This window comes from Heterocephalus glaber, unplaced genomic scaffold, assembly GCF_053883595.1.
Source record: "Heterocephalus glaber isolate CG9 unplaced genomic scaffold, H.glaber_assembly_v1.0 deba00001472, whole genome shotgun sequence".
Lineage (NCBI taxonomy): Eukaryota > Metazoa > Chordata > Mammalia > Rodentia > Bathyergidae > Heterocephalus > Heterocephalus glaber.
The window spans coordinates 59,441,731-59,465,126 of NW_028258315.1; the positions used below are offsets into that span (position 1 = coordinate 59,441,731).

The 23,396-nt window shown below is 41.3% G+C and overlaps 2 protein-coding genes across 7 annotated transcripts in view; one reads left to right on the forward strand and one right to left on the reverse strand.

Moving 5' to 3' along the window:
• Itpr1 (inositol 1,4,5-trisphosphate receptor type 1) overlaps positions 1-23,396 on the forward strand; it is a 336,388-nt gene that overhangs the window by 279,252 nt on the left and 33,740 nt on the right. The window contains exons 52-56 of the mRNA XM_087181363.1: positions 663-855; positions 6,797-6,919; positions 12,974-13,149; positions 17,454-17,618; positions 23,044-23,239. Of these exons, the coding sequence (XP_087037489.1) occupies positions 663-855; positions 6,797-6,919; positions 12,974-13,149; positions 17,454-17,618; positions 23,044-23,239 (853 nt within the window). The remainder of the gene's footprint in view (positions 1-662; positions 856-6,796; positions 6,920-12,973; positions 13,150-17,453; positions 17,619-23,043; positions 23,240-23,396) is intronic.
• LOC106010150 (uncharacterized) overlaps positions 3,944-23,396 on the reverse strand; it is a 270,531-nt gene continuing 251,078 nt past the window's right edge. For 3 of the 6 annotated variants that reach the window (XM_087181357.1, XM_087181359.1, XM_087181360.1), the window contains 2 exons: positions 21,704-21,853; positions 8,530-8,672 (listed from right to left, as the gene is read on the reverse strand). In XM_087181357.1, the coding sequence (XP_087037483.1) occupies positions 21,705-21,853 (149 nt within the window). In that variant the 3' untranslated portion in view covers positions 8,530-8,672; position 21,704. Of the gene's footprint in view, positions 4,144-8,474; positions 8,673-21,703; positions 21,854-23,396 lie in introns of those variants that run through there. The other 3 variants (XM_087181358.1, XM_087181362.1, XM_087181361.1) reach the window with 3 other exon arrangements.

Consider the following 23,396-nt stretch of genomic DNA (forward strand, 5'->3'; position numbering starts at 1 on the left):
ATTTTAAAGAACAATGAGACCATCCCAGAGTCATATGGTCGTATTAGTTCATATGTCCTACATTTTGGATGCTATGAGAAGTAAAAGGTAGGAGGTCAGCAACTGTATGTAAACCAAAAGTCTCTTAATAAAGATCCCATCTAGGAAAAATAACCCAATTTTTCTTCCTGAGAAAGGATCTTAGGTGGTTTCCACTATGGCCTCACATTACACTATCCAGTATGATAGACACTGGCTGTACATAACTGTTTAAAATTAAATAAAATTAAATGTATGCTGTTCCTCGGTTGCATTAAACACACGTGCTAAGGCTCCATGGCTGCCTGTGTCCTCCTGGACAACACAGATACAGAACTGCCCCATCACTTCAGAGGGTTCTGTCAGACTGTACCAGCTTCATCTGAGTATGCACCAAAACACAGTGTGAGTAGTTCCAGATAGAAGTTGGTCACATTCAAATGATTGGGGTCCAGCATCACAGACTTTCTAAAACTATGTTTTGTTTTGTTTTATAAATCTGAGACACACTGCCAGTCTGGGGTTATAAAGTCAGAGAAATTTATAGCATTCTGAATCTTAAGTGCCAACCCGAGGACTAATAATAAATAGGTTTCATGAAAGGTTTTGAAGACCTCCTTGACCTCACCCATTTTCCACTCTAGATTGTCAGATTAGACCGAACAATGGAACAGATTGTCTTCCCAGTGCCAAGCATATGTGAATTTCTAACCAAGGAGTCCAAATTACGAATATACTACACAACAGAGAGGGACGAGCAAGGCAGCAAGATCAATGACTTCTTTCTGCGCTCTGAAGACCTCTTCAATGAAATGAATTGGCAGAAGAAGCTACGAGGTAGGTCACAGCACACTGACTGTGCTACAGAGAATTGCAGTTCTGGGTTTTCACCAATCTGAGCTTGGTGGTGCATTTCTCTCTGAGCAGAAGTATTGTGGGTGTAATTGGTGATACTTTCTACCTGTGACTACCAGGAAGCCAGAAGTACAGTAGTAGTAATAAGTCCCCACCCCCAGGGTAGCAACTTCTCTGAAAAGGCTTCCTTCATGCAGCACTTGACTTGATTGACTGGTAGCTCTGTGAGTTAGGATGCCTTTTTTGGTATCTTCATATAGAAAAAATCAAGGGTGTGGGGAGCAGGCCTTTGAGCTCACAGGATGGTTGACTTGGGCAGGAAATGCAGACAGCATGATTGCTCATTTACTAGCACACCTGCTTGGGAGACTCTGGTGCTTTCCCTCTTACAGAGCAGCTCAGGTTTGACACTCTAAATCATATTACGGGTGGTGGAATCATTTGCCAAGTAAGATGCATTGTTGCTCACCAGTGAGTCCCGTTGAGAAACCCAGCCAAGACAGGTTGAAATTACTTGTCTAAGACATGTTTATAGGGCTTCCCCAGAGGGCTTCTCTGCTGCTGGTTTTCATTAGGATTTTAATGTAATCCTTCAGCACCAAAAGTACGCTTGGGACCAGCAGTTGTAACCAACTTAAAAGGGATCCTGCTTCATTTCTGTCAGTCAGGAGCTGAGTTTTTTTATTTGGAACTCATGAGTCCAGCTCTAGCTGTGATGTTTTAGGCTCTTTCTGTGGGGTGCAGATGGAACAGGGGAGCGCTGTATTTGAGGCCCTCTCTGGGAGCTTTCATCCTCTCCTTGATCCCTGTCAATCTGAGCAGGACCAGACCTGCCTCCCATACCATGTGTCTTTTCCTTGCTTTTCTCCTCACCTCACCATATCCCTAGATTCACAGAGAGGGCTGTGCAGCCCCTCAGTGGGACCCCCAAAGGCTCTTTTCCCATCACCTATACCCCTACTCCATTTGTACCCATCTCCAGGGGCATCTTCAAACCATTCTGAAATATCTTGCTGAGCCAAATCTATCCTTCACCAGATCCTTGTCTCATGTCTACAGAGAGGGAATGTAGACCTTCAGCAGGCCATCATACACATTCTCCTTGGTAAAGTCCTCAATAAGGTGGGATCTACCCAGGGTCAGTGTATCTTCACATACCACTGTTGATTCCTTAAGACTTTCAGGTCAAGCATCACTGTGAACATTGGAACTCCTACATAGCACCACCACCATCACCAAAATGAGTCAGACATGGACCCCACCCCTCCCATACTCAGATTTCCAGCATTAACGTTACAGAGAGGGAAAAACTTCTTATTCGTTGCTTTTGTTCCTTGTTGGGCTATTCTGTAATTGCAGCCTTAGGGGATAATCCTGTTCTAATTAACTTCAGTTTTACCTTTTATCAATGTACAGTAAGTGTCTACTGAGACAGGTCAGATATATTTCTTCTCTCAGAATTGTGTTACCAAACACATATATAATATATGCATTTTATAGTCTCTGCAAAAGGCTGAGGGACCAACAAGAAGGTTTTTCACCTTTTCTGGTGAGATGTCTTGTCCCTCTTTTTGAGATGCTGTCTCCAGCGTGGGATGGTAGGGGGAACTCATCCCTAAGAGGGAGAATGTGAGTTCCATTCTACTTCTGATACTTGCTGGATCTGTGTTCCCAGGCTGGTGACTAAACTGCTCCCAGGCCCTCACCTGATATAACCTCATTGATACAACTTTTCTAGAATGGTCATCTAATTACTGCAGAATTTATAATGCACTGTAGCTCATGCATTCCCTTATGTGTCAAAAAACAGTTTTTGTTTCCATGAAGCTTAAACACAACTATGGTTGTCAACTGAAAGATTTTAATTAGCTTCAAAGCTATCTGCTGGTAAGAGAGAACTTGAAAATAATAACTGAATTAAGCATGACTTGGCTATTTAGGGAGGGAAGAAATGTACTCATTAGAAGTTCCGTTAAAGTAAAATACATTTTCCCCTTCTAAGTGGCTTGTTTCTCTTCTAATAAGTCTGCAGAAAATATTTTACTCTTATTCATGTAGCTGCTTCACCTTTTCCTGAATGTATCATTGAAGATCACCTGTGTTTTGAGAAATCTGTAGCTAGGACTCACTCAAAGAGAGATCTGTCTGACCCTAATGTTGCTTAATATTTTCTTTTACAGGAATTAAAAACTCAGTTGCTTTGCTTTCCAGAATCCCTCTCCCCTGCCTTCTACAGCTCACACCCACATGCATACGTACCTGCATTACACACACACACACACACACACCCACACACACACAGACACACACCCCTTATGCATTAACATCCTCCTTCTGACCATCCCGCTCTGCCTGCCATCTTCTGAAGATCATGGTTCTGGTGAAGGGATGACTGGGCTGTGACAACTAGCAGGGAGTGAAAGGGAAAACCGAGGTAGAATTGTACATGATGATTTTTTTTTCTCTTGATATTTTCCCTTATGGTTATCACACTCATGGAAGTGGAACTGGGAAATTCTGCTTATGCAAGTATCTGTGGAGTCCATGTCATCCAGAAAAGCCCAGTTTTTTAAAGCAAACAACTAGGAAAGATTGTTACCAAGAGGTCCCCTGGGTGTAGTTATTTAAATGGTCCTACCTATCTGAGGTCTTGGAACTCTACCTTTTTGCTGGAATGTGACAGGTATATTGATCTAGTCAAATTTTAGCCCTAATTAGTAGAAAATACCCTGCAGGGTATAGTGGGGAGTTCAACAGTGTGAAAGCTGTGTCTCCTTCCTGCAGGAATTTCCCATCTGAAGGGGCACCCAACAGAGGCAATATCAAGCTGATTATGATGAGGCCTATAATCAGGCAATGACAGGTTGTGGAAGTATGAGAAAGGAAGACTTCAGAAAAAAGGTGGGATAGAAATAGCATCCAGGAGTGTAGGTAAAACTTGGATTGATCCAAGTAGAGAGATTGGGGCAAGTGAATGTGTACCAGTTTCCTCATGTTCCTGTAACAAATTATCACAACACTGAAGGTTACAACTACAAGAACGTATGAACTTACAATTCTGGAGGTCAGAAGTCTCAAAAGGTTTTCACTGGGCTAAAAGCAGGGTGTTGACAGAAAGTGCTTCTCAAGGTTGACTGAAATCCTGGACTCCTGGCCCATCCTCCATCCTCCAGGCCAGCAAGGTCCACTGAGCATTTCTCATGCAGCTTCACTGACTCTGAGTCTCTCATGTCCTTGTTTCACTTCAAGGACTTATAAGTCCCCCTTTCTCTGTAAGATAACACATTCACAGGCTCTAACAATTAGGATGTGGACATTTGGGGTGGATATTATTTTGCCTACCAGGTATATTAGTTGCTTTTTATTACCATATAACAGATTAATCCCCAAAATTTAAAGGCTTAAAACAATGAATATTGGTTTTCTCACTGTTTGGGGATCAGGAATTCGGGAATGGCTTAGGGGGATGGTTCTGGTTCAGAGTCTTTCATTAGGTTGCAGCTGAGACGCCAACCAGGCTTCACATCATCTGAACATTTGCCTGGACCTGAGGGGTCCGCTTCTTAGCTGTCTCATGTGGCTGTGGGCAGAAACTCGTTTCTCTTTATTTGGACCTCTCCATGGGTCTGCTTGAGTATCTTCATGACATAGCAGTTGTTTTCCTCAGAGCAAATGACTGAAGAGAGAGAGCGAGCAAGGAGGAAGCAGCAGTGCCTTTTATGACCTACTCTTGGAAATCACATGCCTCCAGTTGTATTGCATTCAGTTTATTAGAAGGAAGTTGCTGGTACAGCCCACACTCAAGAGGAAAAGAATTATGCTTCACTAGTTGAAGGGAGGTGTATCAGAGACTACATGAATGAATTTTTCAGTTGCCACAGAGGAAGTGCTCAGAGGCCAGAAGAGGCATGTGTACACAGGCCCACCACTTGACTGGAATGCAGAGGCAGAGTGCATGAGGAAGGGAAGTGGGAGAAGAGTCTAGAAGAGTGGATGGGACACAGTTCCATGTGCCACAGGAAATGCAAGACATTGCATATCAAGATGAATTCCTGAGTGTCTTCTTGTACCTGAATAAATGCCCATTTGGTTTAAAGGACTGAATGTTTGTTCAGATTCAGAATGATAGCACACCATAAGTAGATAGAACTCTAGGTTTATAAAAATAAGATTTATCTGTGAACTGTCAGCCCTAGTTGAAGACCATTTATTGCAATCATATATTATTCAGAGTTGATGTTGAGCTCTCCCGGAAGATGGTGCTGGCTTGCACAGACCATCACTGAGCTTTGCCAGCTCCTTTTATTTTTTTCCGTCTTCTCCTTATGAGCTTTTGATACATACGTACATAAGCATGGAGAGGATACTATCAGTTCCCAAGTACCTGTCCCTTAGCTTCATCAGTTACTAACTCTTTGCCATTCATCTTTCCTGTGCTCTTCTGGAGATTTCATATCCAGATCAGAAATGGTATTCGATCCCGGAAGAAATATCAGTAGATGTTTCCAGAGCAGATGATTTCTCACCTTAAATTTGCTTCAACAATTAACTTACTAAAAAAGTAAATCGTTACCTGGCATGCAACTGGATCCTGGGCAGCCCCTCTGTTGAATGGTGCCACAAGCCACTTATTTTTAGCCCAGTCACCACAGAGGAGCCTTTCCTTGGGAAATGAGGTTGCCACAGCTTCTACCTATTGCCAGGCCTCAGTTTCCCTCTTTTATAAAATGAGCGATTTTAAACTAGATCATTGCTCTTAGCTGCACAACTATACAGTTTGGAAATTTTGTCTGTTACCAAGTACAAACATGATACAAACAATTATTAAATTAGCCAGGAATCTATTAAATTGTACCATAACCTTGTTTTGGATGGATGCTTCCAAAGACTTGGCTGCTACTATGGGCATCATTATAGGGCTATTAGACTTTACTGGCTGCTGTCTTGAAGTTAAATGATGACTTCACTAGGGAAAAAATACGTGACAGAGATCCATGCTTTTCTCTGGGTTGTGTGTGTGTGGGGATATGTTGAATGAGACTCTCTTTTGGAAACTACCTCTGGTGTAGACACTGAAATTATTCCTAGTACATCTATTTTTGGGTATCATCCCAAGACACTCCTGAAAAAGTTCAGAAGGAAAGGAGGCACCAGTGCACCCCAGCAAAGCCAGAGGTTTCCTGTTCTGAGAACGAGGATGCCTGGCTAATATGGTATCACCTGTGAAAAACAATGGACTAAGAAGGTGAACATATCAAAGGTGCCCCTTTGTGATGTTCTAGTACTATATTTTTTCTTACTTAGAGCCTTTGGAAATGTGAACTCCATTACTGACCACCCAGTCAGCCACTTGTACTCCTAATTCCTTGCTCCTGAGAGTGACTGTCAGACTTCAAGGAGATGACAAATGACTTGATGTTGGGAAAGGAACCATTGTCTTACTCTGGGCCCCAGTGAGTTAGTGGACCATTTTGAGTCAGGGAGGAATATGGGAATGGTATCAGTCCTAGTCTGAGGCCCAGCTGGGCCAACTCTGATTGTTGTGTCTCCCTGACATTTCTAAAAATCTCATTGAATTCTTGGGTCTGAGCATCATCTGGACCAGGAACTCAGTGTATGAACTCTGAGTAACCCTTGGATTCGATAACTGGTGGCATTGACTGGGGCATGCAGGGATTTTAGATGTTCCAATTTTTCTTCTCTTCTTCCTTGTCTCCCAGTGTATCTTCTGTTCCAAACAGAAATGAACCAATTCAACATCAGCATGTGCCAACTTCAGAACAAGTGATCATTTTTACTGTTGTTGTGAAAACCAAGAACAAAAGGGGACTTGTGGGGCCCAAGCAGGAGGAAGGGCCGTGCTGAATTCCAGTGTTGTGACACATGGCCTCCACTCTCACATGGCTCTTCTCTCTTTCCACAGCCCAGCCCGTCCTGTACTGGTGTGCCCGCAACATGTCTTTCTGGAGCAGCATTTCATTTAACCTCGCAGTACTGATGAATCTACTTGTGGCGTTTTTCTACCCATTTAAAGGAGTGCGAGGAGGTACCTATATCTCTCATTTCAAGAAAACAACTAGACGCAGCAGGAAGGCTATGACTGGCATCTTAACTACTGTCCTTGGAAGTATTGGTGCCATATTTAGGATCCCACTTATCCATTATCACACATGATAAGATTATAGCTTTTATCCAGATTTAGTTTTAAATTTAACTTAAAATAATTTTGGTTTTGTATAAAATAATTTTGTTTTTGCATCAATATATATTTTTTAACTAGGCGAGAAAGAGAAACTGTCAAATCTGTGAGAAATCGTCTTGGCCCCTTTGTTTTATATGTGGGGAAACTATGTGTCAGAGAAGTTGAGAGCTTTAGCCAAAGTCACGCAACTAGTTAGTGGCAGAGCTAACCCTAACACATAGATATTTTGATGCTCAGGCTGTTGTATATACTTCTAGTACTGATTTCAGACTAAAGACTGCAAAAATCTCGGGAATATTTTTTCTTTTGCCAGAGGTCAGAGGGGAGGTAAGATCTGAATGACTGCAGACTGGACATCCTTGAGTGTTTAGTCTGCTCAGAGCTGCCTGCATTGTTCAGATTTCCCCCACCCACCATCTCCTTCCCATCATCCACATGTGCATTCTGCACATTCTGCTGAGAAAAAGCAGACAGTTCAAAAGGCACACTTTCCTGTTAGGGCCCTTGATTTGCCATGGACATTGGAGAAGCATTCACACTTATGGAATTCTGGTGGCAGGCATTAAAAGATCCTTTGCTGTTAGTTATCTATGGCCCCTTTTCTTTCTTAGTTTTTTTGATTGATTGTTTGCTTTGTTCTTGCAAAAGTAGGTATTAAATCCAGGGCCTCGTGCATGCTAGGCAAATGCTCTGCCACTAAGCTAAACCTTCAGCCCTTTTCTGATTCCATTGCAGCCTCCTGGGATGTCTACTTCATACCTAAAATTTTCAACAGAGCTTTGTAGCACATCAATTCATCTATTTAACACCCTGCTAGGAGCTAGCTACCTTGTATAAAACCTAATAGGATAAAGAAACCCAAAAGTAAGGCACAAAAAGAGTGCAGGAATAACTTTCCGGCTCAACTTATAGGCTTGATAATGCAGAAGTAGATGTGAGCCATCTATGTGTATCTGATTAAAAAAATATATATATAAGGACCAACTCGAGGCAGGCGCAGCACCACTGAGCCTAAATCCCCAGCCATATAAGGACCAGTTCGAAAGTGATAGGATGTTGTATAATGCATCTAAACACAAGTCCAGGGGGACTTTTCTTCCAAATGCCATGTCAGGAAACACAAACACTGATGTCTGAAAAGGTGTGGTAGGAACATAGGGCTGCAAGGTTTTTTTCTGTGGGGATATATGCTTTCCCTGAGCTGCCATCATCAGAGCTGTGAGCAATAAAGGGTCAAAAAAGAGTTCTGTGAGCTGTGACAGGGCCAGGCCTCCTCTCACTTCAGAGAAGTCACTATGCTTATAGCAGCAGATTATTTAGCCACTACTTTGGTTGTGTTTTCAGTTACCTTGCATTTAAAAAGAAAAATACTTAAAACATTTTTATTATTCACCTTGACCATTTTCTCCTCCGGTCATCTGTGGCAGCATCTAGGACAGGGTCAGAGGATAATGAGTTGATAGCTCCCCACCCCCTGGGCCTGGCTGTGCCACTCTGCCTCTGGAACGGCCACTTCAGTTACTCCTGTTCTTTTCCTCCTTACTAGATGTTTATGTCGAGCCAGTGGTTGTAAGGTTTGGTATGGCTTCAGAAATTCCTGTAGAGTTCAGGAAAAATAGTTGTCAACCTATTCAGGATTCTCTGTGGCATACTACTTCCTCCCCATCCCAGTCTGAGACCAACCAGATGAGATACCTGTTAAAGAGATACCTGTTAAATGGAAAGTTCTGAATATGGCATCAACTCTCGCTTAACTGTGGGAGTCAAAACTCCCTCTTTAGGAATCATGGGCTGCAGAACTTCATGCCCCTATGCTAAAGGGAAAGCAGAATCAGATCTCCTAGGAGAGAAGGGAGGTCAATCTGAACTAAGGGTGGTCTGACCTTTTTATTATAGTGTCTGAAGTAATTTCAGACACATCAATTCACCCTCAGGGGGCTTTTCTTTTCCTTTTGTTGAAGGCATTTGCTATACTCTTCACTAACCATTTTCAGGGGGAGTGTTGTATTAACCCCGCGTAGAAGTAATATCTGGTTTGGTGACCTGAAAGTTTTTTGAGATCAGTATTTGTTAGGGACTGGGGAATACAGCTCATTGGTAAGAGTGTTTGCCTAGCATGTGCAACTCCCTGCATTTAATCCCCAGCAGTGGAGGTTATGATTTCTTGTATCCTAAAGACAAGATTTCCAAAATGTCCTCTTATGTGTGTTACAATGATGGTATAGTGTATTGTAATGTGGTTCTGTGGCTTGTAAGATTTGTGGCTGCCAAGAACAACAGTGGCCTTAAAAGCTCCTTTCTAAAAAGTGTCGTTTCCCCTACCCTTTATTTCAGAACTGATTAACATAGGGTGTTTCAAAAGCATGGCATTTGGACAGGTTCGTATTGCTTTGGATTTGTAAACATGCCATGGTGATTCAAGCAAATGTATTATTACTATTTACTATTGAAAGTTTCATATATATATATATATATATTATAATGAACAGTTACTATCAGTCCAGCTTTAACAGTTAGCATTTTGCCAGTCTTGTTTATGTATCACTCAATTGTATTTTCTGAAACATTTTGAAGAAGTTCAGACATCTTGTTATTTTTGACCATAAACATTTCAGTGTGCCTCTCTAACTTGTAAGCATATTTTAAAATATGTAAAATCACTATGCCATTATCATATCTAACAAAACTTAACAGTACATCCTGTAATAGACTTCCAAATTCAGATTTCTCCAGCTGTCTCAAAGATGTCTTTTGAGAGTTGGTTTTTTGGAAGCTAGCACTGTTTTTTAACAATGCTTTCATAGTGGGAGACAGCAGATTCTACACTGGGCTTTTTAGGATTTGAGTATATAAATTGTACTGGTCATGTTTATTAATCTGAGATATTAAGAGTTAGTTTAAAATAGTGATCAAGTCCTAAAGAAAGTGAAAAGTGAGCCAGGCTGGGAGCAAATATGCACAAAGCATATATTTGATAAAAGGCTTATTCCAGAATAAGGAGGGGAGGAATATAAATATAAATGAAGATTAAGCACATGAAAAGATGTTCATCACTCATTGTCAGGGTAATAGAATGTATTATTCACTTGCCTGTCACTGGGACACAATACCCAACACTCCCAACTTAAACAAGGAAAGGTTTATTTTGGCTCATGATTTCAGAGAATTCAGTCCATGGTCTGTGCTCCAAGGCAAAATAGCATGGTGGAGGAAACCTGTTCACCACCTGATGGCCAGGAACCACAGAGGGATGGAAGGAGCCAAGGATGCGAATATACCCTTCCAAGTCACACCCTCAGGGACCTGGCTCTCAATGTGAGACTTTAGAGGGACATTTTCATCTAAACCATAAAGTCCACATTAAAGCAACAATGACAGGTCACTACAAACCTACTAAAATGGCTGATTTTAAAAGATTGACAGCCAGGTATAGTGGCTCACACCTGTGATCTCAGCACTTAGGAGGATGAGGCAGGTGGATTGCCACAAGTTGGAGGCCAGCCTGGCCTACACATTGAGTTCAGGGCTAGCCTGGGCTGCACAGCAAGACCCTGGTTCAAAAACCAAAAAAAAAAAAAAAGTATTGGTAATGGTATGGAACAGTGGTACTGTCGGATGCTGTTAATGGGAAGGCAAGATGGTACAGTCACTTTGGAAAACAGCATGATATAGTGTCTTATAAAGTTATATATACACACACACACACACACACACACACACACACACTTAGGACCCAACAATCTCTTTCCTTATATTTGTCCAAGAGGAAATAAAAACATCTCTGCTCCAAGATTTGTACTTGAATATTCCTAGTAGCATTATTCATAATAGCTCTAAACTAGATACAACTCAAATATGCATTGACTTTTTGAATGGATACATTACAGTGTATCTATACTGTGGATTGTTACTCAGCCGTAAAAAGAGTGAAATACTGATACACATAATAACCCAGATAATTCTTTGAAATGTATTAGGTGAAAGAAGTCAAACACAAAAGATTACCTACTAATGTGATTATTTTTCCTTTTTTTGTTGTTTTTGGTACTGGGGATCGAACTTGGGACCTTCCACTTTTGAGGCAGGCGGCAGAACCACTGAGCTAAATCGCCAGCCCTATTTTTCCATTTTTTATGAAACTCTAGAAAATGAAAGACAATAGTGACAGAAAGCAGAGAGTGGTCACCTGAAGATAAGTATAGGGCAAGGCATCAACTGCAGAGAAGCCCAAAGAAATTTTTTAGGGTGATAATTTCTATATCTTGGTTGTGGTAGCAGTTTTATGTGGTAGTTACATGTCTGTACAAATTGCCTAAATTCACTAATTCTACAGTTAAATTGTGTGGAATTTTAGTAACCTCCAGCAGTTTACTCTATCACCTTGGGAAAAATAGGTTACTCAAAACTCAGTTTCCTTCAGAGTAAAGTAGACATACTAGTCCAACCTCATAGGATGGTTGAGTGGACTGAATAAATGATAATCAGCATAAAGGGGCTAATATGATGGCTAACAGTTGTTAATGTGCACAAAGTGACACGTAGGCCCTGGTAATCACTTTTGAATATCTGAAAAATTTGTCTCCTTATGCCCATTTCCTTTTTCTTTTTTCTTGTACTAGGATTTGAAACCAGGTCCTTCACACCAAGCTACATCCCCACACTTTTTATTTTTTGAGACAGGGTCTTGCTAAGTCACGAAGTTGTCCAGGCTGAGCTCAAATTTGTAATCTTCTTGCCTCAGCTCCCAGAGTGCTAAGATTATAGGTGTGCACCACCATGCCCAACCCTGTTTGCCCATTTCTAACCAGCCTTTCCTTTTGATGACTTTCAAAATGGGTAGAGGTGTCTGGGTCAGGGGGAACAGTGTTAGAGAGAAAATGTATCTTGGTAGACATGGGCTCTTCTCGTGGAGGAGCTGTACTCTGCCAAGTCACTTCCTCCTGGACAGTGCTGCTCTCCCAGCCATTCTGAAGAAGTGAAATGCCTTTATATAAGTGGACTTAATCATGTAGTACTTCTTGTTTACATCCAAAGGAGACTCAAGAAGTGACAGCATTTGCAATAGGGGTGTTTTATTTTTTTTAATGAGTGTTTTACAGAACTATATTTTTAGCCATGTTGGCTCATGTTATATAACCAAGCCATCTCGTGGGACACTCTAAATAGAACTTGCAATAGCAAGAGATGGCAAAAACCGGTAGAAGTACTTTGATTGCAGCCGTGATCTAATTGGAGGATGATGCTCATGATACGGAAGTTGCCTTCCTCCTTCAGTTTAAACAAATCTGATTCAGGCAAGGGACTTGCAGCTTTCCTGTGCATACTTTGAATAGAAAGTAAATTGAGACTTCTTCCCTAAGAGGGAGTTCTGACACATGTGTGAGTTTTGTTTATTGAACAAGCATGTATTGCTTCTCGGCCTTTTGGCTAAGATCAAGTGCATGAACAAGCATGCGATGAGACCCAACTGGGGGCCAGGCAGTACTTCCCTCAAAAGAGAATTTGGAGTTGAGAGACAGACAGACAGACACAGGTAACCTGACCTTTATAAAATAGCTTCCTATAGGGATGAACAGAAAGCACGGGAACAGGGAGAAGGAATAGACCACCTGGCATGTTTTTGTGGGGAGGAAGGGGATAGGGAGACTTCCTAGTGGTCTTTCTAAACCTAAGGTTTGTAGGAAGGGGAGAATTTCCCAGGTAGAAGAAACATGCATGATGGCTTGGAAGTCAGAAAACAGTGACATCACTGGTTATGTCTGGAGCAGAGAATTTGAGGTGAGAGTTGGGGCAAGGAAGGCCAGAGAAGTAACTGAAAAAAATATGTACACCTGCCTTCATCTATCACCTAAGATGGCACAAAAGCAGAGCTGTGAGAACCCTGCTTTGTCTTTCCAGGAACATTAGAGCCACACTGGTCAGGCCTCCTATGGACAGCCATGCTCATCTCTCTGGCCATTGTCATTGCTCTTCCCAAGCCCCATGGCATCCGGGCCTTAATTGCTTCCACAATTCTACGGTTGATATTTTCAGTTGGATTACAACCTACGTTGTTTCTGCTGGGAGCTTTCAATGTAAGTATGAATATCATCATAGCCACTTTTCTGTTTGTGGGTAAATAGGAACTCATTCCATCCTGTTGCCTGGTATTTGAGCATTTTGGCCTGTGGTTTTTTTTTTCCCCAGTACTAGGAATCTATGGCCTAGGACATACTACCAAGTTTACTACCACTAGCTACATCCCCAGCCCTCTTTATTGTATTTTGAAACAGGATCTCACTAAATTGCTCGAGCTGTCTTTAAGATTCTCTTCCCTCAGCCTCTCAGGTATCTACCTGGGATTTCAGGCGTGTGCTACCATACAGGCCTGACCTGTGCTTTCAGTACAGAAAAAAAATGTTGCTTGGGTCACCTCTTACAATAGCAGATGTAAGAGACTGTAGCAGGGTCACCTCTTGACCTTCTCAGGGTACCCTGGGCCTCTTAGTGCACTGTTCATACCTTGAGAGTCTATTTTTAGGGAATACCTCTCTCAGGAATGAGAGAGAGAGTGATACCAGTTGAGATTTAAGTTAGTTTTGCCAATCTGAACAAAGGTTTGTTTGGAATGGAGATTTTAGCTAATAAGTCAAATTATCATATATTAACATAGCACCTACTTCTGGCAAGGGCCAAATAGAAAAGAAAGGAGAGAGAAAGAGGTCCTGTTCAAAAACAGATGGGAACAAGTGCAGAGGCAAAAAGACAATCAGGAGCAGTTATTTAGGAGTCCGTGGTGACATGTGGAAATACTGCTTCACTATAGTTGAAGGACAGGAACCTACTTACATGTATTGGAGGATTCTTAAGAAATGAAGATGGCTGGTAGAAGCTTATATATTTTAGACAGATTTCCTGGTGGAGGAAAGGAGAAAATTTGAACCTGTGGGGGCACTGTGGGGATCTAAAGGTGCATTCCAGAAATTATAAGAAAGCAGAGATCCCTCTATAAAAAAGGTTAATACTGCAAAGTAAGAGTAATATATTCTGTCCCCAAATGGGTATTCTGATGGCAAAGGCAGCAAGGACTCTAGCAAAGAGACCATGTTGAGAAGCTAAGCTTCAGTGGTGGTAGCAGAATTGAAATTTGTCTCAAAAAATGGTAAGGACTGGCCAGGAAGCAGGCAACAAGACAGGCATTCTGGTGTGGTCCTGTAGGCCTGTAGGCCAGAGCAGAGCAGGGAAAGCCCAGGTTGTGATCGAGAGAGAGTTGAACCTCACCTCATTTTGGGTTCTGCAGTAAGGTGGTGGGAATAAATCCTGTACAAGTCACTTGGGGCACTTTAGGAGAATGCAGTTGGACATCATCCTCCAGTCCACATTTCCAAAACATGTTCCAGGTTTATGAACGTCAGCTGAAAAGGGGAGTTCAGTGGTCCAGTAAGTGTGGGAAGTGCTGGGATAAGCAAGGCTAAAGGTTTTTTTTTAACTTCAGGACTTCTCAGAGACTGATATTCCAGTATGAAGTATGGGTCTGCAAGAAAGAGAAAGCCCGTACTTGTTTTTCACAAACTTATTTGCCTGCAGTTTTTGAAAATATCACTTAAGATTAGTTCTGTAGAGAATAAATGTTAGGAAATTCTGTTCCTAGTAGTAGGAAGTGCCTGCAGTGTTTCTGAGCTGAGGAGCGATACATCCAAAGGTATTCTTCAGGAAATTCCTTTCTCCCATGTCATATGGACTCAAGTGGGAGAGACTGGAGGCAGGGAGGTCTTTAGGGGTCCTAGGGTGCTTTTTTCCCCCCTAGAATGCTTTTTATCGGGTATGAAAAGCCTGACCCCAATCTCAGTGTAGAAGAAAGAAATACAGGTATCACTGATGTGAAGGAAGTGCCAGTGACACAGGTGCTTTTCTTTAGCCAGAGGATGTGTTTCTATCTTTACTGGGTAATAAAGGAAAACAAATGCAATTCCAGATTTCTAGTCATGAACCACTGGGAGAAGAATAATGTTACTGATGAAAGTCATGATAAGATCAAGTTTTCAGGAAGAAATACATAAAAATTGTTGACTTATTGGACTTTAGGTGACAAAATAGACCATTATTGTTAGCTCTGCCATTTGAAAATCTAGGACCACAAAGGCAAAGAGATAGTGCTGGAGGGGAGGGGGATGTAGCTATAACCTGCAGCAAAAGGAAGCTATTTAAGAAGGAAATATAAGATGGATGAATGGGTGGATAGGTGGGAGGGTGAATGATAGAAAAAAAAAATCTCAATAGCTCAGAGCTCATCTCTCTGGGCTGAATAGTTCTTTTTTTCTCTGACCTTTAATCTCTGGCCACAGTTATCACTTTTTAACATAAGTCACATGTGGTAAGAATAAAATTAGACATTTGCCATTTATAATAATGAGGGGGGCTAAAACATCTATAATAAACCCTTTAGAGAAAATTTTTTACAACACAGAGGGAGATACCACCCACAGCTTAATGGGAAAAGGAAAAGTAGCTGTAGACAGACAGAGGAGGAATATTAGAGGTCTAAGGACTGGGGAGGAGCTGTAAAAAGGATTGGGTAGTGAATCTTGTCATGCTGCAGGGAACTGGGACAGAGGCTCAGGTATGCAGGCATAGGGGAAGGTACAGGGGTACCCTGGCAGAATCCCCCAGAGACTACAAGAGCTGCTTCTGTGGAGAGGTGAAGCTGGAAGCTGAATCTAAGAGTAATCAAGCAGAGTCAGTAGCAAATGGGGACAGCAGGCTAAGACCATAAATAGGAGATATTTTCTGGGAAAGCAATGGAAGTTAAAGAGCAGAGTGGAACCGAGTGAAGTGGATTTATCTCCTATTAAAATGGCAGGAGTCTGGGCATATTTAAGGTCTTTTAATGTCAGAGTTGCTGTCCCTTCCCCCACCTCTTTGCATTCTATCCAAAACTCCATCAGCATGGATCATCCAGAGTGAGAGATACTTTGGTATCCTGTCAAAGATCTTTGCCAGAAAAGGTTAAAATAGTGGGGAAACCTGGCAGATTACATGTTTAGCCTGAAAGAGGCAGAAGCTCTCTCTAGGTCTCTTCCTCACTTACCTCGTTGCCAAAGCTCCCTTACACTGATCTACCAGATTAACTGGCAGAATTTCCGCAGCACTTGTGGCCAAAGGAGCTTGGGTAGTAAAGATGATTTTACTAAGTGCATCCAAAGTGCTTTCTCTCCAGCCTTCTGATTCAAGTTGTTCTGTCAACATGTTAGAGGTGGATTTCAAGTCAAGAGGTTTCTATCAAGATGAGGCTGTATTAAAACACCTTCAGTTGCAAGTGTCAGAAACCCTACTCCATGCTGAACAAAGGAGAAAATGTACTGGTTTATTCTGACCAGGAAATCAAGAGCCTGGTTTCATGTGTAGCTGAATACAGGGGCTGCAACAGTGGTGTCAGGGCCCAGTTTCTCTCTCCCTATCTTTAGGCTCTGTGTCCTCTTCCTGGAGGTGCTGTCAGGAGCAGTTGTATGGCCAGAGCAGTGGCAGTGAACCTATGGCATGAGTGCCACAGCTGGCTGTTTAATATCTTTGAGGGCTCTAAAAGGGTCACCATCACTGGGGTAGAGGATGCCCAGAGCTCACATTCTCTCAAATTCAAAGTCAGTGGAAAAGACCAAAATTATCTTTTGCTGCAGTCCCAGGGAAGAGCTCAGTGTATTTCATTGGCTCCACTGGTCATATGCCTATCCCTGAATACTCATTATACCCTGAAGAGTACAATATTGTGATTGGCCAGGATGAATCCCCACCCAGAACTCAAGAACTAATTCTTGGAAAGAGATGGGTTCCCAAAGGAAAAATTACAAGTTGTTCCCAAAAGAAAGGGTAGGGGAACAGAACTTATCCTAATATTCCTTACTTTTCTTTCCCAAGAAAATTCTCATTTTCCTTGTGATAGGAACAATTATCTGCTTCTAATTAAATTTCAAGTCTGTAATGCCTAGAGTGTAACAAATTCAGAAAACACTTTTAATTATGCTGATCACAGAGTTTGTGGATAGAGGTGACTTCTGTGTTTGACTAACTCATATAAGAATGTTAGAAATGATTCATATCTCATTTTGAAAATCATAATCTCAGTATGTGTTAATTTTGTTTTTGCCATATACAAATGCTACTTGATTACTCTTGCACATGAAGTTATTTGACTAGCATGCAATTTGTAATATGCCTGAAAAGCAAAGTAATGAAATGACTCAGAGCTGCAGAATGATTCTGGGCAAGTTTGGTGGGCACTTGGTGTAAAAGAAAGCTTTTGTCAGGGCATGGTGCTGAAATACTTTTGTGTGGGAATCTCCAAGTCCTCACACATAGTTTGACATAATCTATGCTATCTGACTCTTCCTGTCATTGTTCTCAGGTCTGCAATAAAATCATCTTTCTGATGAGCTTTGTGGGCAACTGTGGAACATTCACCAGGGGCTACCGGGCCATGATTCTGGATGTTGAGTTCCTGTATCACTTGCTGTATCTGGTGATCTGTGCCATGGGGCTCTTTGTCCACGAGTTCTTCTACAGTTTGCTGGTGAGTAAGAGGTACTGAAATATTTTATGCATGGAGAACTAGAAGAGTCTCCCGTGTCCTCTCTCATCACAGGCTCTTCCTTTGAATGTCAGCTGGTGTGCCTGGTCCAGCAAGGTCAAGGCCCCACTGCACTAGCCTTTGGAGGGAAGTCTCTGAGAGGAAAATGACCCAGGACATAGGACAGCTAGAGGTGCATGATCACACCATGTGGTATGCACAGCACATCTGTTGCTCTCCAGTCATAAAAAATACCTACAGTGTGGTTCAGGAAATGTTTCCTTTGTGTGCACCTTGACTTCCCAGATATGGCCAGAACTTACAAGGGCAGTGTTTTTGAGACTTACCATCTACAGTCCCCTTGGGTTCCATTTCTCAATGAAAATAAGCAGTGACCTAAGACTAAGAGCTACATTCAAAGCATCAGGACTCATGATAATGAGTATGATCTATTCGTTGATCAGGAGACCTTTTCAGTAGAAGTTATTTTATTCTAACTCAGCCAAGTGGTTAAGGTCTTGACAGTCTATACAATGAGTTGGTTCTTTCCCTTTCTTCTTGGCTGATTTTTAAATTACATATTGAATACCTGCTTGCTTTCCTGTAGTTGGAGGAAACCTAGACCTGTAGAATTGAAAATAAGAAACCATTTCCTTGTCCATAAGTAACAGGAAGCATAGCGTTGACCTATCATAAAGAGACTCGAAGTATGAAGACGTAAAAATAAAAAAAAGACCGAAGCCTCAGTGTTGACTTAAAAAGGGGATGGACTTGAAAAAGGTGAAGCAAGGAAGGCTCTTTAGGCAGATGCTATTCATAGGGTTTCTGGGCTGGTTCTTCACTGCTCTGTACCTCAGTTTCCTCATCTACATAACATAAGGGGTGATCAGAAATAACAATGAATGTTTAAATTTTTAAATGTCATTACAGTAAAAGACACATTGACATTCATTAGTTCCACTCCAAATTTTCCCCCTCATTTCAAACACATTTATCTCACCATTCTTGCCACTTTCTAAAGCAGTTCTAGAAGTCCTCTTCTGTGCCTTTATGAGGTCAAAAATACCGTGAATGCTGCTACCAAGTGCTATCCAACAGGAAAGTAGGTTTGTATAAACATTGTGGTGTATGTTCATCCACTGTATTCACCACATTTAGCACCATGTGACTTCTGGCTCTTCCCTAAAGTCAAAATGGTCATGAAAGATAATATTTTGAATCAGTTCAGGACATTTTGGTAGCCACAACAGTGCAACTAAAGACATGAAAGAGGACTTCTAGAACTGCTTCAGAAAGTGTCAAGAATGATGGGCTAAATGTGTTTGAAGTGTAGAGAAGTATTTGAAGGGGATTAATGGCATTATGACTTTTACTATGGTAATTTTTAAAAAATTTAATATTCACCATATTTTTCAATCATACCTTGTCCTATCTCCCTCACAGAGCTGTCATAGAAATTATATGCAGCTGTTCTTGTTAAAGTCTTAGAATAACACAGCCATAGAAACGCTAGCTATTACTGTCTTTGTCATCCTCTATTTCCTCTCTCATCCAAAACACCATAAAGAATTCGCTAGGATTAGCTCATTGCATTAGTGGTAAATATTGGCAGGCTAAATGGAATGGATTATTTTCCCTCATTTTAAAGTAGGTCTGGCTATGCTTTGAGGTTTTAGGCAAAGAGGTCTCAGGATGTACTTGTGATTGTCATCATGTGGCCTATTTTGTACATTCTGTATCTGAAATCTTTAGAACCCTGTGTCTATTTCTGAGCCATTTTGTGTCATGTAATAATGTCCCGGGATGGGGTTCTGGCTTGTGAATCAGGGAGACCCACATCTGTCTGTCCGACAAATTCCTGTCCTCATTGGCTGTCGCTCGGAAGAGACAGGAGAGTTTCTTCAGACAGTTCCATCTGTCTCTGGTGGAGTTAGGCTTTTCCTGCTATCTCCCTCCAGTTGACTTCATTTATTTTTCCATTCATTTGCATCCTTTTTGGTCATTTGCAGTACCAGCCAATGCTATTGCTAGATGCAGCAGATACCATAATGAGATACACACGGGCCCTACCTCACAGCCTCATAGTCCAGAAAATAGTAGTTACTACCATTTATTGAGTGTTCATTGTGTACTCTTGCCCTATCCTGTCACAGTTCCTGTGAGGTACATGATTCTTCAAATTACATTCTAGCAGACCGAGATCTGATGTGTTGGCTTTGCCCCAAGTCAGAGTCAGTAAGAGGCAGAGCAGCATGGTCCTTCAACTCTGTTGACCCCTGAGTCCTAACCACCTTTCATCTGAGCATGTGAGAAGCTGGTACTTCACACTGCACTTCTCATTTGTGCTCTCATGTCTCTCAGCTGTCTCAGAATGATAAAGAGAAATTCTGAGCTTCCAGTGATGTTATCTGGGCTCAGTTCACTTTTAGAAAAATGTAGTAGGGTTAGTTGGTCAGCCTAGATTGTAGCGGATGCCTTTCCTTTGTGTTTCTGGGGGTTTTCCAAGCCCTCTGAACCTTGGCTTGTCTGTGGACTCAAGTCGTATTTCCCTTTTAGTGTTAAAAGCAGTGCTGAACATATCTGTTGAGAGCCATAGTTCAGATTATTCCACAAAGAAGAAAAGCTCGCAACCAAAAGAAACTGGGTTTCTGGAAAAAAAAAAAGGGATCTCCAGCAGAGAAAACCCATGTCTCCTGGGTTGTAAGAGCTTCTTCAATGGCAACAGGCCTGGAGGGAGGGGGTGTAATCTCATGGCCTAATGAAAATGCTACCCACCCTCTTGGAGACTGGCTGGACCTGGTCTCAAGCCTGCATTCAAGTTGTGTTTTAAGGAAAATATTAACACTCGAGGTGAAAATGTGCAAAGTTCATAAGCAGTTAACAAAAGGGGAAATCCAGATGGTCAGTAAACATGGAAAAATGTCTATCCTTACTGCTAAATAAAGACATGATAAGTAAATCAACCATGTGATTCTGGGCTTTACCTATGACATTAGAAGAAGTTAAAAAGCATGATGGTGCCTAGTACGGGTAGGAGTGGGGATAAAATGGATGTAATTCTGTTTAAGTGGTGAGCATAAACGGATGTAGCTGGTCTGGGCATCAATAGGCAATATGTTTCGGTTACAACATATGTCTCAAAGTTCCCATTTCTGGAAATTAACCAAAAATAAATATCTAGATGATGATTATAGAGATATGTACAGAGGTATTCACCACAGTATTATTTATAATGACATATAGTTGAAAACATCTTGGCTGTTCTTGAAAAAAAAGAATACTGATTATGTTAAGTGTTTTTCCATACAGTCAAATACGAGATCATTTTTGACATGAAAATATTCATGACTGGGCCGGGGATTTAGCTCAGTGGTTCCACCACCTGCCTCGCAAGCGCAAAGACCTGAGTTCAATCCCTGGTACCAAAAAAAAAGTGAAGAAAATATTCATGACTATTGAGTGAAAGACACTGGCTACATGCCAGTATTATGGTATAATTTTTTGTAAAGGGATGTATGGTATATACTACATCTTCTAAAAGTCAGAAGGAAGTAACTTGTTGAGTGGATGTTTGTAGATAATAAAATTATTAGTGATTTTTTTTCTTTGTGCTTACCTATGCTTTGCAAGTTTTTTTATTGGACATGTGTTATTTTTAAATTAAGGGTTCCTTCATATAAATAACACATGTTCATTGTTTTAAAATCAGAAATTATAGATGAATCAAAAAGAGGAAAAAGTCACTTGTCATTTCTATAATTTGGGGCAGTGTACTCTCTGGTTCTTAACTATAGAAAAAAAGAACCTTTTTTTTGTTATGTGAAGGTACTCTTAACTTGCCACTTTGGATTGAGTTGCTGGGAAATATTTAACCAACATTACCAGCAACGCTTAGCCTTTTATACTCTTCTATCGATTAAATGCCTCTTCTTGCTTCCTTTTAAGGATCCTACCTCACCTTCTTTCATTCAGACAAACAGTTTCAGGAACAGATTGGTGTTAGAAAGACAGAAAACCTAATTGACCAGAAAATGACCTCAGATATAAAATTCTAAGTTGGAAGAGACTCAGAGATTCAGTCCACTTACTTTACAGATGAGGAACTGGAGGTCCAGAGAGGTTAGATGGCTTGGTCAACATCTTGGAACAAATTAAAAGCGGAGTCAGAAGCCAGACCCCTTTTCCTTGTCTGACTTCTGTGTGCAAAATCATGCCCGAAAGCCACAGCAGAGACAAACCTTCAGGAGAGGATTAGATGTCAGTACAGAGATGGTATTAAAAATTAGGTGATAGCCAGGCCAAGTGCTGCATGCCTGCAATCCTAGCTATTCCAGTGCTGAGGCCGGAGGATTGTGAGTTGGAGGCCAGCCTGTGCAACATAGTGAGACTCCACCAAAAAGCAAACAAAAAATGGATTCCAATTCTAAGAGTAACCCCAGAGAACTCCCCTCCCATTGCTCACTATCACTCCCTCAACCAAACAGCTATGACTGTAGTTCTTGGAAAACTAGCCGTCAACTCCCCACATCTACATGTACCCCTCTTCCCCAGATATCCTGCATTTCACATAAAGCAGCTTCTGTAGGGAGCAGGTCCCCTGGCAGAGGGCTGGCCTAGATTGAGAAAGCACTGTGGACTGCAAGGGTCTTCCCCCTTCTAGGGGGGCAGGGGAGGGGAGGAGAGTAAGGGTTTAAACTTACTGGTGTGTCACTACCACACATGTCCCTGCCAAGTACTATATAACCTTGCCTCAGTCTCTTCATTAGAAAACTGATAATTACCATTCATTGTTCTTACTCAGCATGTAAGTATGTTCATATGCTAAATACTGTGTACATGGCCTATGTATACTTCATAATAACTCTATATCCACCAGTATGTAAATGAAAAAATTGAGGCTCAGAGAGGTCAAGGGACAGTACCTAACCCAAGATCATAGTGGTCATTCAGTAGCTCAGTTAAGATCTGAACTTGTATTGACCAGAGTCCTTGCTGCTCTCCCTGGCTTGTAGTCAATGTCTGTTTTCCCCATCAGACTTGGCTCTAGGAAGGCAAGGACCATGGTTCTGGCCCTTAATAGAAACTCAATAATTATATCCTGAAGGAATGTATGGAAAGACTCTTAGCACTTTGGTCTCCAAAATTCACGTATTCTATTTCCAATACCTCTAACTATCTCTGTGTACTACTTGAAGTTGTTTCTATTTCCTGGTCCTTCTATGTTTATTTTTCCTCTTTTTTACCATCTCAGTTTTCCTTGTGAAGACAGGCAGGGTGTTAAGTGTTAAGATCATGTATAATGTTTTTGAGTTTCTAAGAGCTTGAACAGTCAACAACAGCTTGAACCACGTTTTCATGATGAGATACTGATGTGCTTCTAATATGCAGAATTCTTAAAAATTGTTCTATCATCTTTTTGTTTTTGAAGCTTTTTGATTTAGTGTACAGAGAAGAGACTTTGCTCAATGTCATTAAAAGTGTCACCCGCAATGGACGGTCCATCATCTTGACAGCAGTTCTGGCTCTGATCCTGGTTTACCTGTTCTCAATAGTGGGCTATCTTTTCTTCAAGGATGACTTTATCTTGGAAGTAGATAGGCTGCCCAATGAAACAGCTGTTCCAGGTGGGTTTGGGATCTTTGATCTTTTTTAATGTTAAGAGAATAGTTCCTGATTTTAAGTGAATGAGAGAAAATAATGACTTTAGCAGTGTAATTATCTCCCTAACACATGGAGTGTAAGTTGTGGATACAGGACTTAAGTTCTCACTTTGTTCAAAGG